This window comes from Charadrius vociferus, unplaced genomic scaffold, assembly GCF_000708025.1.
Source record: "Charadrius vociferus isolate BGI_N301 unplaced genomic scaffold, ASM70802v2 scaffold358, whole genome shotgun sequence".
Lineage (NCBI taxonomy): Eukaryota > Metazoa > Chordata > Aves > Charadriiformes > Charadriidae > Charadrius > Charadrius vociferus.
Window position 1 is genome coordinate 184,878 of NW_009649576.1, and position 14,748 is coordinate 199,625.

Sequence of the window (14,748 nt, forward strand, 5' to 3'; positions counted from 1 at the left end):
AGCGGTTACAAGTAGGGCGTTTAACAAAATTCTTGTTTTGACTGTCACTGTGGCTTAACACACACCAGGAGACTGAAATGTGGTGTCTGTTCAAATTCGAGAACCTATGGTTCCGTCCCTGGGTTGTGTTGCAGTAGAAATCAGTGGTAGCATTGGACAATGGTGTAAAGCATCTGTTTATATGCATTTACAAGACAGTATTGGTGATTATTTACCACTGACAGTTATTTACCATCAGTACCTATTCCTCAAAACTATACCTGTACCATGTGTATTAATTATCAGAGCATTTAGAAATCAGGAAGAAGATCCCAAATAAGATTTAAGGCATTCTACGTGTTTTTAATAAGTATGGCTGTCTGGTCTACATGGAGTTTATGCTGGATTGTGTTGGGATTATTCCTGCAGGTTTATTCTGGCCCTTCCCAACAAAACGTGGGTAAATAAAATTTGAGTCAACAATCCAGCTGTGATGTATTTCCAAAGGAAAAGTTAGTAAAACACCAATGCATTGCTGGGCATTTTAGTGTTCATTTTAGGGACAGCTTATACATGTGCTGTGCTGTCTCGCAAAATACAGCAAACAGCCTTTCCAGACTGTTGCCTTGTCCAGAGTCAGAGCATGTCTTCAGTACTTGTGCTCCCTTCCACAGAACCAGTTGAAAATGGCTCGTTTCACCATTGTGGATGGGAAATCTGGAAAAGGGATTGGCTTCAAGGATGTAGCGGGAATGCACGAGGCAAAAATGGAAGTCAAAGAATTCGTGGACTATTTAAAGGTATGCAAAAGTAGAACAAAATAAGTGTTTGCTACCTGTCTTCTGGGATAGATGGCTGACCTGGGGCAGGGGCTATATTCTTCTCTTCATCCTTCATGCTGCCAAACAACCTCTGTCTAAACTGACAGCTTTTTATGCTGTAATCAGCATGACTCAGTTTCTGTATTTCCAATCACAGGAATGCTGCTCAGGCTGAAAACATTGTCAGGAAGCTCTGGGAGGCCATATTCTTGTGCAGATGCTTCATGTCAGCTGTGGATCTGACAGAGTTGTGTTGTTCTTGCAGAATCCTGAGCGGTATCTTCAGCTTGGGGCTAAAGTGCCCAAGGGTGCCTTGTTACTTGGACCGCCAGGCTGTGGAAAGACATTGCTGGCAAAGGCAGTGGCTACAGAAGCACAAGTGCCGTTTTTGGCCATGGCGGGCTCTGAGTTTGTGGAGGTGATAGGAGGTAAGCTTCTCGGGAGGAAGTGGGTGGAGGTTACTTGGTCTGCTGTGGAGTTGTGGAGGTTGCTGGCTGGGTCTCTTGCAAAGGACAGAGTTTTAGCCTGTCTGCATGGAGAGGACAAGTTGGATACTTCTACTGAAAATATAAAAGGTTTTCAGTGATGGAGAGGACTTAATTATGTAGTAACTAAAAAGCACGCCCTCCGAATTGCTAGTTGCTTCTTTCTGACAGTGTGCATCCATGATTCTTCACCTGAAAGCATTATCTCTGACTTCCTGTACCTATTATTAAAGCCACTGACTGAGGCTTCCTTCCTTGTATGAGAATGCGGATGGATTTTCTGCGGTTCCTTGCTGATGGGGAAGATACGGCCTCTTTGTGCCTTGGGATTTCCATCTTTCTCCTTTTCTTCCTTCCTCCTAGGTCTCTTGAGACCCAACAAGGGTCAGCATGCAGGAGAATGCTGAATGTTTCTTCTTCTGACCTGTGGTAGAAACAGGAGTTCATGTTAGAAGCTGGGAGCGGAGCTCCTCTTACAGCAGCTGTAGGAGTCCCTGCAGTTTTGGGAGCTCAGTTAAAAGCCAGTGCACTCCAGGAGGAGCTGTGCCTAAGGACTAAACATATGAGTTCTGTGGCTATTTCTTTGTGCCGGGAGTGTTGAGAGAGGGACTGTCACATACTGAGGTTTTGTCTGGTGTCGAGTGTCTTGTTGGGGGCCAGTAATGCTGCTCTCCAGCTTTGCTAACAATTTTAGCTACAAGGCTTATTTCTTTTTCCCTTCCCCTATAGGTCTTGGAGCTGCCAGAGTTCGGAGCCTCTTCAGAGAAGCCCAGGCTCGTGCACCCTGCATTGTGTACATCGATGAAATTGATGCTGTGGGCAAGAAGCGCTCAACCAATATATCTGGTTTTGCCAATGCTGAGGAGGAGCAGACCTTAAACCAGCTGCTGGTGGAAATGGACGGTTAGTACTTCTTTCTGTCTCTCAGCAGTTGGGCCCTTACCACCTTAGAGATCCAAGCTGTTGACACGTACATCTTTTTCCTGCTTGAACTTGCCATGCCTCTTTAGTGTTCTCTTCTTGCTGAAGTAAATACAATCGCATTGAATCAAATCTCATTCTCCTCTTCCCTGGGACAAGGCTAGCTTGCACTTTGCAGCCTGTTCAGGACTGAGCCCAGAACTACAGCTTGGTCGTGTCCTTGCTAAAAGACCGTCTGTACGACAAGTGATAACTGTGTTTTGGACTGCTGCTTTAGCAAAGGGGCTGTGGCCTTGAAAGTCAGGATGTTTTTTTCCTATGTGGGCACCAGTGTGGCCTTGGCTGACCTTGCTCTGGTTTCAGAGGTCATGATATCACTCACTTGAAGTGGGTCCTTTTTCTGTTCTTTCTCCCCTTCACCAGCTGCTGCGCTGAGTACAGAGGAAAAGCAGCAGCAGCAGCTGCTCTTCAGCACAGGGTTTGTGGAAGTTGTGTGCCCAATGCTTGCTTCACGCTGACCCAGGCTTTCCTGCAGAATGCTTAGGAATTTCCTCAAGCACCAGTCTGAACCCATGCACCCCATCATTAGTCCCTGTTTCGGAAGACGCTGTAGCATGTCTCTCTTCATCTGTCCTTTCGTTAGGCAGGACTACTCTAGAGCTGATGGTGCCTAAGGGAGTGATTTGGCTCAGGACAGATCTCTGAGTATCAGCTGTGACTGAGTTGTGGAGCACAACCCTCTTGAAATCTAGACATTTATATAGGCTTTTAAGGGTTTGGGGTTAAATCTAGTAAATTTTAAAACCCTGGAGCCAGCTGGTTTTCTGACTCTACTGAAGACCCTGCGTCAGAACACAGTGTAGTGTCACATCCAAAGTGAATTTGCACCAACAGCCACATCAGCATCCACCTGCTAATAAAATCAACAGAAAATGTGCATTAGAGATCATGGCTGGCAGAGGGCAGCAACCCCAAAGACTCTTACAGTAGTAAATGGCTTCAGTTCAGGAATATGTTTTCCCACTGGCAATTGGAGAAGAATTATTTACAGTACGGGGGAACGAAAAGAAAATGAATTGGCAGCAAGGGCACTGCTGTCTGTAGAGGGTAACATTTAGGTCCAGCTGGCCATTAAATGTTGTTGAATACTTACTGTATTCCGGTAGTGGTTTAAAGTTTAGTTGTCCCAAAGGGACATAAGCAATGTAATATATCAGTTCTCCCATCCTTTGACTTATTCTCACATTGTCTGTCTGACTACAGGATCCCTATCTAAACAGAGAGATAAGCTTTGCAAACGAGCCCTGGTTTGATGCCACACTTCTGGATGTTTTCTGGCTGTACTGCATCTGGAATCAGCCTTTATCTCTGACACTTTCACACAAGTGCCAAAAAGAATCATCCTTTGGCTATTCTTAGTCATAACTCTGTCAGAGCCTGCAGCATTGACCCAACTTGCAATGTTTCTATTGCTAAATCTTATTGTTGCAGAGCAGGGTAAGGAATAACTAACTACTGGGCCATCAGGGAGTGTTTGTATCAGTCTGTTGTTTTATGGGACAGAGCCACCTTTTTTCTTGACTGTAATGGTGACACTTGTTGTCTGGTCGCACTCTTCATATGAAAAATTAAAGGCCGTCCTGCAGTGAAAGCATCCATCTCTCTCCCGACATTGGGGTTTAAAACTGCTTGCTTTTTTTACTGAATGTTTGCAGTGAAATGGGGTGCAGCCCTGCTGAAGTAGAGCACATCCTGCAGTTCAGCAGCAAAGCTGCCTTCTGGAGATTGCTGTGGAGCCAACCCTCCCTTTTCAAGGAGAGAAGCTGGGACTTGTAAAAATGCTTTCAGCAAAGGGTAGATGTTCCTTCATACTGCACGCAAGATGATCTGTAATTCTGGATCTCTGCCCTTGCTGCAGGAGGAGGAGAAATTGTAAGCAGGAGCGCAGCATGGTACAGACAGGGTAGAGTGGTCCTGCTCTACAGAGACCCTGCAGAGCCCTCTCTGCTTCAGCACAGGTGCTGTGAAGTTTTTGAAGGAGAGGAATGAGCTTTAAGTCAGTTCTTAACCAGAATTCTGTCTGGTTGTTATCAGAGGAACACCCCTGAAACACACAATGCTACATAGATACCAGATATCACCTTAAATACATTAATGCAGTTCCCTGGGACTTTGCACATGTACAGACTTAGGCAGCTTGGCTAAGCACGTAATACACTTGGAGTGAATATAACTGTTTACAGCTGTGTCTGTATAGTAGATGGTCTCAGCAGAAAAGGACAGCAGTAACACATGCAAGATCAGTCCTGGCTTGGTTGAGGTTTTTTTTTCTCCTGACAGTTGTAGGGTGAGCTGGCAACAGGTTAGCACTGAATTAAGTGGAGGCCCGTCTGTTCAGGAATGTGTAGTTAGGACAATCCCCATCTCTATACCAAAAATGAAAATGCCTGATTTCCTCCAGTCTGTAGAAATTAGGCATGGTTTCTAGAGTGTTTTCTTGGTGAGTTTCAATTCAGAAATTAGGCTACAGCTCCATTGGAAAGTCAGTTTAGAAGGTAAATATTATCCTCAATGTGTACTTAATAGTCCCTTTTTTGCTGCATGCTGTCTAGTTTATTTTTAAATTTATATTGTCTCATTATTTATTCGTGTCTCGTACAGATCATGTACTAAGTCCCTCGTTTTGCTAAGTGCTTTATCAAACACACACTAAAAAAATAGCCCAAGGAGTTTACAATGTCAAATGGGAGACAGCTGGCAAGGACTGTCAGGCTAGTACAAGAAACATGGACTTACTGTTGGCTTGTACTCGTAAGCAGTGATCTTGGCACATGTTATTGAAATGTTATCTAACCAAGCATGTTACCTAAACGAACGCTAAGTGCTATGTGCATCACGGCAAAACGGTTTTCAGAATAATAGCGAATAAGGTTTTTTAGGTTAACCGATCTACCCAAACAGAAGCGGAGGAGTGGTGTGTGTTTGTAATGAGGAAGCCTTGAAACGGAAGGTTGAGAGCTCTGTTTTATCTGTCTTTAGCTTAAATTGATGCTTGAAGTTCTGCAAGGCAACACTGTAGAACCAAGTTAGCTATTAATTTGAAAAAAAAATCATGCACAAAAGTAGATCTGTGAGTCATCAGCGGTGATTGTTGAATTTGTGTGTTCGAATCAGATTACTCAGAGGTAAGGTAGAGGAAGAAAAGGAGGGTCAGAGCTATATGGAACCTGCTCTGCAGGCTGGAGGAAGGATGAGGACACTAAAAAAAAAAAAGCCATTATGCTAAGCTGTATGGGATGAATGTGCAGTTTGATACTCGGTAATTCTGGTATGCAGGTTTGAGAGTAATTGTAGTGCTCTTCCTACAAGCGACCTTGGTCTCCTTCACTCTGACAGCTTTCTTCGTATTCTGGAAGCATCAGGAGTCTGGTGGGAGAGGGGGAGGGACTGGAGGGAGCCTGTATGTACAAAAGCTGTTTTTAAAACCAGAGTGACACATGTACTGCAGTCTTTGTCAAAACAGGTGCCTGGTTTGAATAGTGAATCTTCCCTCACAAACTGCAAACAAACGGAAGAGGAATATGACCCAAATATCTCCTCTGTTCTGAATGCATTTGAGAGGAGCTTGACAGTCCTGGGCTGATCTGTGTTTTGTGAATGAAAATGCAGGACATCTTTTGGTAGCAGCTCTTCACCTGAAGTCCTCAGACAAGACTTCTTCCCTGATCTGTGCTGCGTACAAGTTTCTGACCCCAAGGCTTCCCTCACAAAGGTGGCCCTGTTTCAATGACGCTGTTCCCAGATGATGTCCAAAAGGCTTTTGAACAAATGGCTAGAGAATTACAAAGTGTAATAATGCAGATGAGATGCCCATCAAAGTAATGTGCTCTGTGTCAGTGGGTAGCAGAGCACTCTCCAGTTCAAGTGGACCCTTTTTTCCTTTCCTTTTTGAAGAGGCTTCATTTGTAAACATTGTAGATATGAAGGCTCTCTTTAGGCTAAATTTTCAGAGCTGTTTTTCATTTGTTAATGTGACTGAGGTGTTTTTGTAGGCTGTTCCTTTGGCTGATCTTTGCCTGTGGAAGCCAAAGCTGTGACATGCCAGGAGATGTTGCATTGGGAACAGTAATACGAATCGGAGGCTGCAGTTGTAGATTTTTTTGGAGCAGTGTTTTGCACTACTGGGATGCAGGCTTGAGAGCAAGTGGGGCAGAAGCTGATGTGAGGAGGATGCTGTCAGTTGTTCTGTTTTGGTTTTTTTTTTATATTTGTTCTAATAGTCAGACCTATTTTAAGAGACTTTTCCCAGCTGCGAAGCAGATAATGTGCTGTACCATCTAATCCTGCCATGTGAATGAAGCTTGCTATCCCCCAAGTGCCTGCCAGTCTCTGCTTATTTATCACACTCCAAAGTGCAGTGTAATACATGCCTGAAGAATGGCCAGCTTCATCCTCTCCAGGAGCTTATTTAGACAGCATACTGCAAGGAGGAAGAACTGAGGTTTGCTATAGCGCAAGCTGACAGAGCCAGTCCTTTGACTTACCTGTAACCTTAATCTCTCTGCTGAGCCCTTGTGCGCTGACACATTTGGCAGCTCTTCTGGTGGAGCTGGAGAGCGCTGAAACTCGCCCAGCTTACGTGCATAAAGCTGCCTCTCTGCAGCGTGTGACTTGGCAGCGAAGGAAGCACATGGGACTAACGTGTCCTTCCCTGGGAAGGCTGCTGTATGCCAGGGCTGTTGAATCTGCTGTAAGCAGGTGAGTCATACCCAGGGGCCTGCGGGCACCTGGTGGAATGTAATAAATAAGCAGCGTGGTTCAGTGATTAAACATGATCTCTGGCCTCCCCACCCAAGCAGCACAACTGCCTGCCCCTTTCTGCCTTCCTCCAGCTGCCAGTGCTCTGGCTTCCCCAGGAAGCCCTGTCTGCCTTTGATGCCTCCATACTGCAGCTGCTCTCGTGAAGCCTGTAAATCTCGATGCTCCTTTCATCCGTAAGACCTGGAGACAAAACCTTCTCTGACTGTGGCTTGAGCGAGTGTATGCTAATGATCACTGGAAAGCTGTTTGTGTCTGCCTACATGTCTGTGGTGAAAGTTCTGCAGGGCTGGTCTTTGCACTGATCTGCAGAATGCCTGGGTACCTTCTGAGTGATAAAAGATGAGTGAGAAGACAAAGATCAAATCATGCTGTAACATGCCCCTTGCTGGGTGGCAAGGCTATGTCTTCTCTTTCTGTATTAACCTGAGCTGGTCAGAAGAAAGCCTGTCCCTTCCCTGGTGTTGCTGGTGGCCTACCTGTAACTGAAGGCTAAAAGTAAATGAAAGCTGAAAGGGCTTCATGCAGAAATATTTGGGAGGGAAAGGCTGTTTCAGCTAGCAAACATTGTTTGTACAACCTGGAGCTAAAGGAGAAGGAATTGACTTAAGCCTGGGGTTGAGAAGGCATCTCCTAACTCATCAGACTAGAGAGATTCTGTTCTGGTTTCTTGTTGGAGCAATTTCTAAGTGTGACAAAAGGAAGGCCAAAAAAAAAAAAAAATTTAAGCCAAGGCTTATTAAGTAAATGAAAAGAGAATGTCAGAGTACCTGTGATGACCAGAGACTAGCCTGGGTGACTTGGGAGGTTCCTTCCTCTCTTGTGCTCCTAGCTGAAGAGGACACTTTCTCAGCCTCAGCTGCCCCAAGGGATGCTGTAAACACCCTCTGGCTTTGTGATAAAGCTGCATCCTGCCCTGCCCCGTCCCTTTGCTTGCAATGCAGTTTCTGTGATGGTGAACACCTTCACCTTTGTTTTTTCCTTGTTTTTCTACAGGAATGGGGACCACAGATCATGTCATAGTGCTGGCTTCCACCAACCGTGCTGATGTTTTGGATAACGCCTTGATGAGACCTGGGAGGCTTGACAGGCACATCTTTATTGATCTTCCAACACTCCAGGTATATTCCAACTACTGCCCAGTCCCTACCTAAGGCTAATGACTAAGGTGTCGCGGTCCTTGCTAGTGATTCACTGTCCTAGCAAAGGCTGAGCTTGGGGAAGGTAGAGATGGTAAGCTTCTATATGCCTTCATTTTTATTTATGTGCTCTAAATCAAGAATTTGACGTGCTAAGGCAGTTGGTTGTTTCTCTGAAATGACAACTCACTGTTTTTAAGTGTCTCTGCTCTGGTATGAGCTTTGGCAGTGAATTCTTCTGTGAGGTTCTCTTTGCCATGCAGATGAAGAAGGATGTTTGTGTCTTCTCTCCAGGAAATTGGGAACCACCTAATTGGCAAGTTGGCTTGTGTGACAGCTTAAATTGTCATGTGCCTCAAGCACCATTTGTTCTTTAGGTTTATTGTCCTCACTATCTGTGTAAGGCTCCTCATTCTCCTTCAGGCAGTCTGTTAAGTGACTTTCTCCTTCTGAATGCTTTTTAAATCCATTTACTATCCTAAATCCATGTCCACTGTGCTGACATTTGTAGAAGAGTTTTGGGAATAGGCTCAGCTGCAGTAAAGATCTGTCTGCTCTGCCAGCACAGGCTCTTCTTCTCCCATCTGTGCTTTACTGGCGTCCTCAGAGTTTTCAGTTAAAATACCTTAAATGCCTGATACAATCTGGCACCGGAAGCGTGAACTGTGCAGCTGCCCTGAAAGAGGAAGGGGAAAAACCCTGGCAACTGAGCTCATTGTTTTAATCAGGATCTCCTGGACCAGCTGAATGAGTCACTCCTTGGCTACTTGCCAGCCGTCATCTCACCCCCACCTTTGTCTGGGAAATAGTCGCAGACTAAGTAACGAGTAGAGGGGTTTCGTTTGCGGTGTGCAAGGGAGCAGGTAGAGGCAGTTGGAGCTCCTTCCTGCGAGCTCTTTTATAGTAAGAGAAAAGTTAAGACGGATCAGAGTGAAAGTTAGGAGAGGAGAGTGGTCCTGAGAGAGAGAGAAAGCAGTGACTCACGGTAAGCCTCCATACATCTGTTCTGAATTTGAGAGCTGGGTGTTTATCAGGGCTCCTGTAGCACTAAAACGCTGTACGGACAGCCCTGCCCTCTGGTGGCAATGTCACTGTCCCAGCTGCCAGAGGTCGTCTCCTCCTCTGCTCCCTGCTGCCGCGTTGGGAAGGCTTGCTGGATTCAGGTGCTCTGTGTTCTTTACAGGAGAGAAGAGAGATCTTTGAGCAGCACCTGAAGGGTCTCAAACTGATCCAAGATGCCAGCTTCTACTCACAGCACCTCGCTGAACTGACTCCAGGCTTCAGTGGTATGACATGCTGTGTCCTTGCGGGGCTGCTCTGCCTGCTTCCATGCTAATTCTGCAGTTCAGCCTGGAGCTTCATGGCTGCTTGGTTTTAACTGGGTATTTTGGTCTAAAGGGCTTTTTTTTTTTTTTTTTTTCCAAGCCTTCTCCATCTCTATGGCAATAGCAGGAACCTAACCTGCTCACTGGTGAATGGAGCTGTGATGAGCAATTGTTCATGGCTATTTTCAATCTTTTGAAACTTCTGGGACTAGCAGGATGTGGGGGTAGGGAAAATACACCTCTGTAATACCTGGATTCCTAATTCCAAAGGCAAGGAACCACTGCTCATGCTCCCATCCACGCTGCTGTTGAGGATGAGATGTTGCACTTTGGGGGAAAGACTCTTAAGTTGATATATGTTACTGGGAAAGTGATAGGAGGAATGAATAGCAATTACTTTGTTGGTCAGAATAGAAATTGGACAACTCTGCCTGGCTCCTGCATTGAGCCTGTTTCCAGAGAAGTTCCTTGGGAGTTTGAAACAGTGCTGAGCAGGGGGCTCCAGAGTTCCTGTTTATGTGGAGTTCCTGGAATATCTTTTCTGGGTTTCCCCTCTAACAGGCCCCAGCACACTGCCTCTTCGTGACTTCCTTCAGCAGCCCCCCGCCACCATCACCCACACACACAAACTCAGAACAGATGTTCTTTCTCTTCCACACAGAGGTTGTGCGGTTGCTCTATGAACAGTGCAGCAGCCCATGCCAACCCAGACTGCCCACGCCACTCCCCTGTTGCTGAGAGCCAGCCTTGGCTTTAGCCTGTTAATTGATTGCTGAACTCTGTCCTCTGTGTGGCAACACAGCATTCATTGCCAAGGCAGTTGTATTGTTCAAATCCAACATAAACACCACGGACTAGGTTTGCTCTCTGTTCCCAAGGAACAATAAAGTGCAGGCTATTTGACTTCCTTAGGTCCTTCTCCAGATTTGTTCTTGCCTCTTCTGTCCTCTGAAATCCGTCACATAACAAATCCGGTGTAATTCTTGTAACCTCTTGTCCACAGGAGCTGATATAGCGAATATATGTAATGAAGCTGCTCTTCATGCTGCTAGAGAGGGTCACAAATCCATTGATACTTCCAACTTTGAGTATGCTGTGGAAAGAGTCATTGCAGGTAAGCAACCCAGCCATTTCTGTTGCTGCCTTACTAGTGTGTATCATGTTTCTTGAGTGAAGGCTCAAGTGAGCGGGTTACATTTGAGGACGACAGATGGGTCTTTACTGTGCTCTGTCCTGAAGATCTTAGGTGCCACAGTCTCAGAAAGTTCTCTGAAGAAGGTCTCAAATGGATCCGTCTTCCTGAATCTGCAGGCAGCCTGAACCAGTAGCTCAAGGAAGATGGCCAGTAGCAAAACAGTAGAGGGGAATTCAAATCTGTATGGCTTTTTTAGTTTAAAAAGCTTTTCTTTTTTTTTTTTTTTAAAAAAAAAAATAGATTTTTTTTTTAAAAAAAAAAAAGGGTAGAAGTATCTCTGGGTCTTTCTTGCTGCTCTGGACACCTGCTACGTAAACATGAATAGCAAATAAGCTACACATCCTCAGCAGCAAGAAATAAGAGATTTTTCTTTTTGGCCTCAAAGCCTAGGCTTTGATGAATTGACAGAATAAACTAAAAGACAGTAGAGTACTGTTCTCCCTCTGAGAACATCCTGTCGGCCTTTCCCTGTCACTTGTGCAATTGCCAGCAGAGGAACCTCTGGAGATTACCCTGCAGCAGTATATTATAGGAAGGGGAAAAAGAGTTCCCAGAACTCTTGACTTCACCTGAGGGATTTGAATCTGGTGGGTTTTGGTCTGAACTGCCCTGTAGCCAAGCCTTGGTTTTCATAATCAGACACTTTAAGTGCTTCCAGGCTGCAGTGTCATTACTGGGGGCTGGGCCTGGGCAAACAGACTGGCATTCTTAGAGCGTGTGGAACAGGATGTTTGTACTGGGTCAGTTACTTCCTGATCCTGGAGTTTAGTCCTGAGTGTTTGCTTTATCAGAAAATGCCTAAACAATTCCTCATTTAAGAGAAGATTTTTGAGAAAATTCGTCAGGGTTTCACCTGCCTCTTAAAAACCAAATGCTTGGAGTGCTTTGGGTAACTGTGACGACGCTTGCACAAAGCCCAAAGTGTACTCAGCAGCTCCCAGGAATGGACAGCAAGACAACTCTCGTTGTAACGCAGAAGTCCGCGTCAGCCAGAGCAAACGTACTTTACTTTCCCGTCTGTAGGAGAGAAAGCACCAAACTTGTAGGGATTCACTTGTCTTTTCTTTCTGAATTCCACCCTTGTCTGGGGAACTAAGGCTTGGAAGATAAAGCAAAAAGCAAGTAAGGCCACAGGGGATGTGTAGCAGAGGGGATATCTGGGATTAATGTGGTGGGGCGTTGCAGGGCATGGGCTTCAGCAGTTTCACTGCTGACAAGCTGACTTGCTTCACTAAGGCTCTGCGGTGTGTAGGAGGCCATAAAGTCCTTTTGTTGCTTAATCGGATTCTTTCATATTAGCAGGACCTGGCTATTTTTTGTAGGCGAAGTCTAAAAGGCCCCAGACAACCCTCAAGGCCCATATATTAAACGTACCCTTGCCATGTAATGGGAACACTTCTGGGTTTCACAATCCAGAGGGCATTTCAGTTGCTATAAAAGCTTTTCTTGAAAGAAAGAAGATATTACTGTGCTTTCCATTATAAGCTTCTGGTTTTAATAAGAGTAGTGTGGAATCAAAAAAGAACTTTGCAAGTCCAGAGGCCCTGTCAGCCTTAAAGCTTTGTGTTGCTGTAAGGGAGGAGTAAGAACTTCTCTCTGCGGTAGTCCCCATTGTGTTTTTAGTTTGGGAACAGAAAGCAGTCAGTAAGTCAGGTCTCTTGGGAGTGAGGGAGGAAACCTGCTGAGTGCACAGAGGCTTTTAGGGGTTGTCTTTAGAAGATGTAGTGGAGCCTGTTTTCTTGGTGGGGTTTGTGTATGCTGTGTAAGGCCAGCAAAAATGCACCAGAGTTGTTTCTTGGGTTGTTTGTCTCATAAATGTGATAAGTACAGGCCTTGAGAGAACTTTCCTGCCTGGAGATTACTTTATGTAGGAAAAGAAATAATCTTTGTAGGCACACTGTGTGCTATTGTGAAGAGCACTATCCCTCCCTCCTTGGTGGGCTGACAGAGGAATACTTCCAGACTTTAAGAGTGTGTGTGTGTGTGTGTATAAATATATATATAGTGTACATATATACATCTTTCTACGGAGAGAGACATACAGGCACATGCACACACACGCTGCTGAAGGCAGGGTAAGGGACTGACTGATGAAAATCAAGGCTGTTAAAATTAATCTGCTTTTCCATCACCATTATGCCTTGCGGGGCACAGTGGTTTCCAGGGTCCCTGAGCAGTAATTTTACAAGATCTGCCACACTAATTTTGCTGCTTCCTTGTTTAATAAAGCTCTTGACTTTGTTTAAAAATTAATGTTAATAGAATGTTGTTTTCTAAGATATCAAGCAAGCTTGGTGTAATTCTGCTCTTGACTCTGCCTGCTCTACCCCCTGCTGCTCCTGGCACTGTGTAGAGACATCGGCTTTAAAGTACTGGTACCTTTTTGCATTCAACAGGCAGAGCTACAATGACTGCTTGATACGCAGTGTGTTCTGTAGTTAACATATTTTCTACATGTTCAAAGTTTTACTTCCATTCAGCACTCCTTTTTTTTTTTTTTTTTTAAATCCTAATTGGACTTATTCTGTGTTACGGACTACTGGGTTGGAAAATAGACACTTTCAAAAATCACCTTTTTGGAGGAAGTACTAAGTGTGAGTTATGGCTTAATTTGCTAGTTCTTCAGGAGCCTGGGAGTAAGCTCATACGGAGCATGCCATGTGTAATCAGAGATATTTCCAGGGCCTGGAGAAAGATTTTTTTCTTTTTTCTTTTTTTACACACTCTTGGTCTTTTGCTGATTTGAACACTCCTAACACAAGAATCTCAGCTGGGACCTCTCTTATATATAATGCAACATCCTGCTTCTCTCATATTCTGCCTAAGGGACTGAAAGAGAGTACAGCAAAATCACTACAATACTCTAGCTAGTCTCTGGTTTGGATTTTGTTGGGTTTTAGGTTTTTGGTTTTGGGGGGGTTTTTTAATGGTAGATTGACTTGTTGCAGATCTGTCCCTGGGCAAAGATACAGCGTAGCATGCCTTTGGCAGAGCTGGGGAAAGAACAGAGCTTTGCGTTCTAGAACTGTGATCTAATCAAATGTTAAATTACTTGTCTAATGATTAAGTCTGTGGTAAGGAGGAGAGGAGGGAAAAGTTTCTCCCAGTGTTTTCAAGCAATCCAAGCTGGATTGCTTTCTACTGCAGGGACAGAGAGCACCTCTCCCACAGCATGTAATTGAAGGGCTTTTTACCGCCTCTCCCTAGATGGAGTGCAATATGAAGCTTGCTGGCTGTTCAGCCCCAGACTGTGCTAGCTTGTGCGCTTAGCTGTACAAGATTATGTCCTGCTGGTTACACCTATGGTTGATTATCTTATCGAATCCTTCTCTGTGTTCCTATAGGCACTGCCAAAAGAAGTAAGATCTTGTCACCAGAAGAGAGGAAGGTTGTGGCGTTTCATGAATCGGGTCACGCGTTGGTTGGCTGGCTGCTGGAGCACACTGAGGCTGTGATGAAGGTAACTCCACGACCAGCTGCTGTGTAATGAAGCCTGTCTCTGGTTGGGAAGAGGGTCCTTTGGAGTTCCCCTGTCCAAGACCCGTTGATTGTTTTGTAGTGCTTCGTGTGGAATTCTGCTGTGTTACCCTGGCTTCCATGAGCTTGGAACTGCGAATACTGCAGCAAAATATATGGCAAATAAAGAATCGTAGAATCATTTTGGTTGGAAGGAACCTTTAAGATCATTGAGTCCAACCATTAACCTAACACTGCCAAGTCCACCACTAAACCATGTCCCTAAAATATGCTGTGGAGAAATCCATTATTAGGCTTCATTGATGACAGTGGTGGTGCAAAGGTGATTAACTAGCTATAGGAAAAGCCTTGCAGTTAAAAGCCAACTGTAAAGCTGTTCGGAGCAACTGAGTTTCCTGATGCTGCTGAAGTTCATGCACTTCCTCCAGTCACAAAGCACTGCTCCATGTGTGCACACGTGCGTATATGATCTCTCCCTGCCACAGCTGGCCAGCTTGTTGCAGCCAGCGAAGCTACCATTGCAGTAACTGCTCTGATACTGATGGAAAGAGATGTGTTTTTCAGATTGGCGTGCTTGGGAGTTTGCCT

At 45.0% G+C, this 14,748-nt stretch overlaps 1 protein-coding gene across 1 annotated transcript in view; it reads left to right on the forward strand.

The window, feature by feature from the left end:
• SPG7 (spastic paraplegia 7 (pure and complicated autosomal recessive)) overlaps positions 1 to 14,748 on the forward strand; it is a 30,908-nt gene that overhangs the window by 11,482 nt on the left and 4,678 nt on the right. The window contains exons 6-12 of the mRNA XM_009890337.1: positions 654 to 779; positions 1,066 to 1,228; positions 2,015 to 2,188; positions 8,021 to 8,145; positions 9,347 to 9,449; positions 10,492 to 10,602; positions 14,028 to 14,143. Of these exons, the coding sequence (XP_009888639.1) occupies positions 654 to 779; positions 1,066 to 1,228; positions 2,015 to 2,188; positions 8,021 to 8,145; positions 9,347 to 9,449; positions 10,492 to 10,602; positions 14,028 to 14,143 (918 nt within the window). The remainder of the gene's footprint in view (positions 1 to 653; positions 780 to 1,065; positions 1,229 to 2,014; positions 2,189 to 8,020; positions 8,146 to 9,346; positions 9,450 to 10,491; positions 10,603 to 14,027; positions 14,144 to 14,748) is intronic.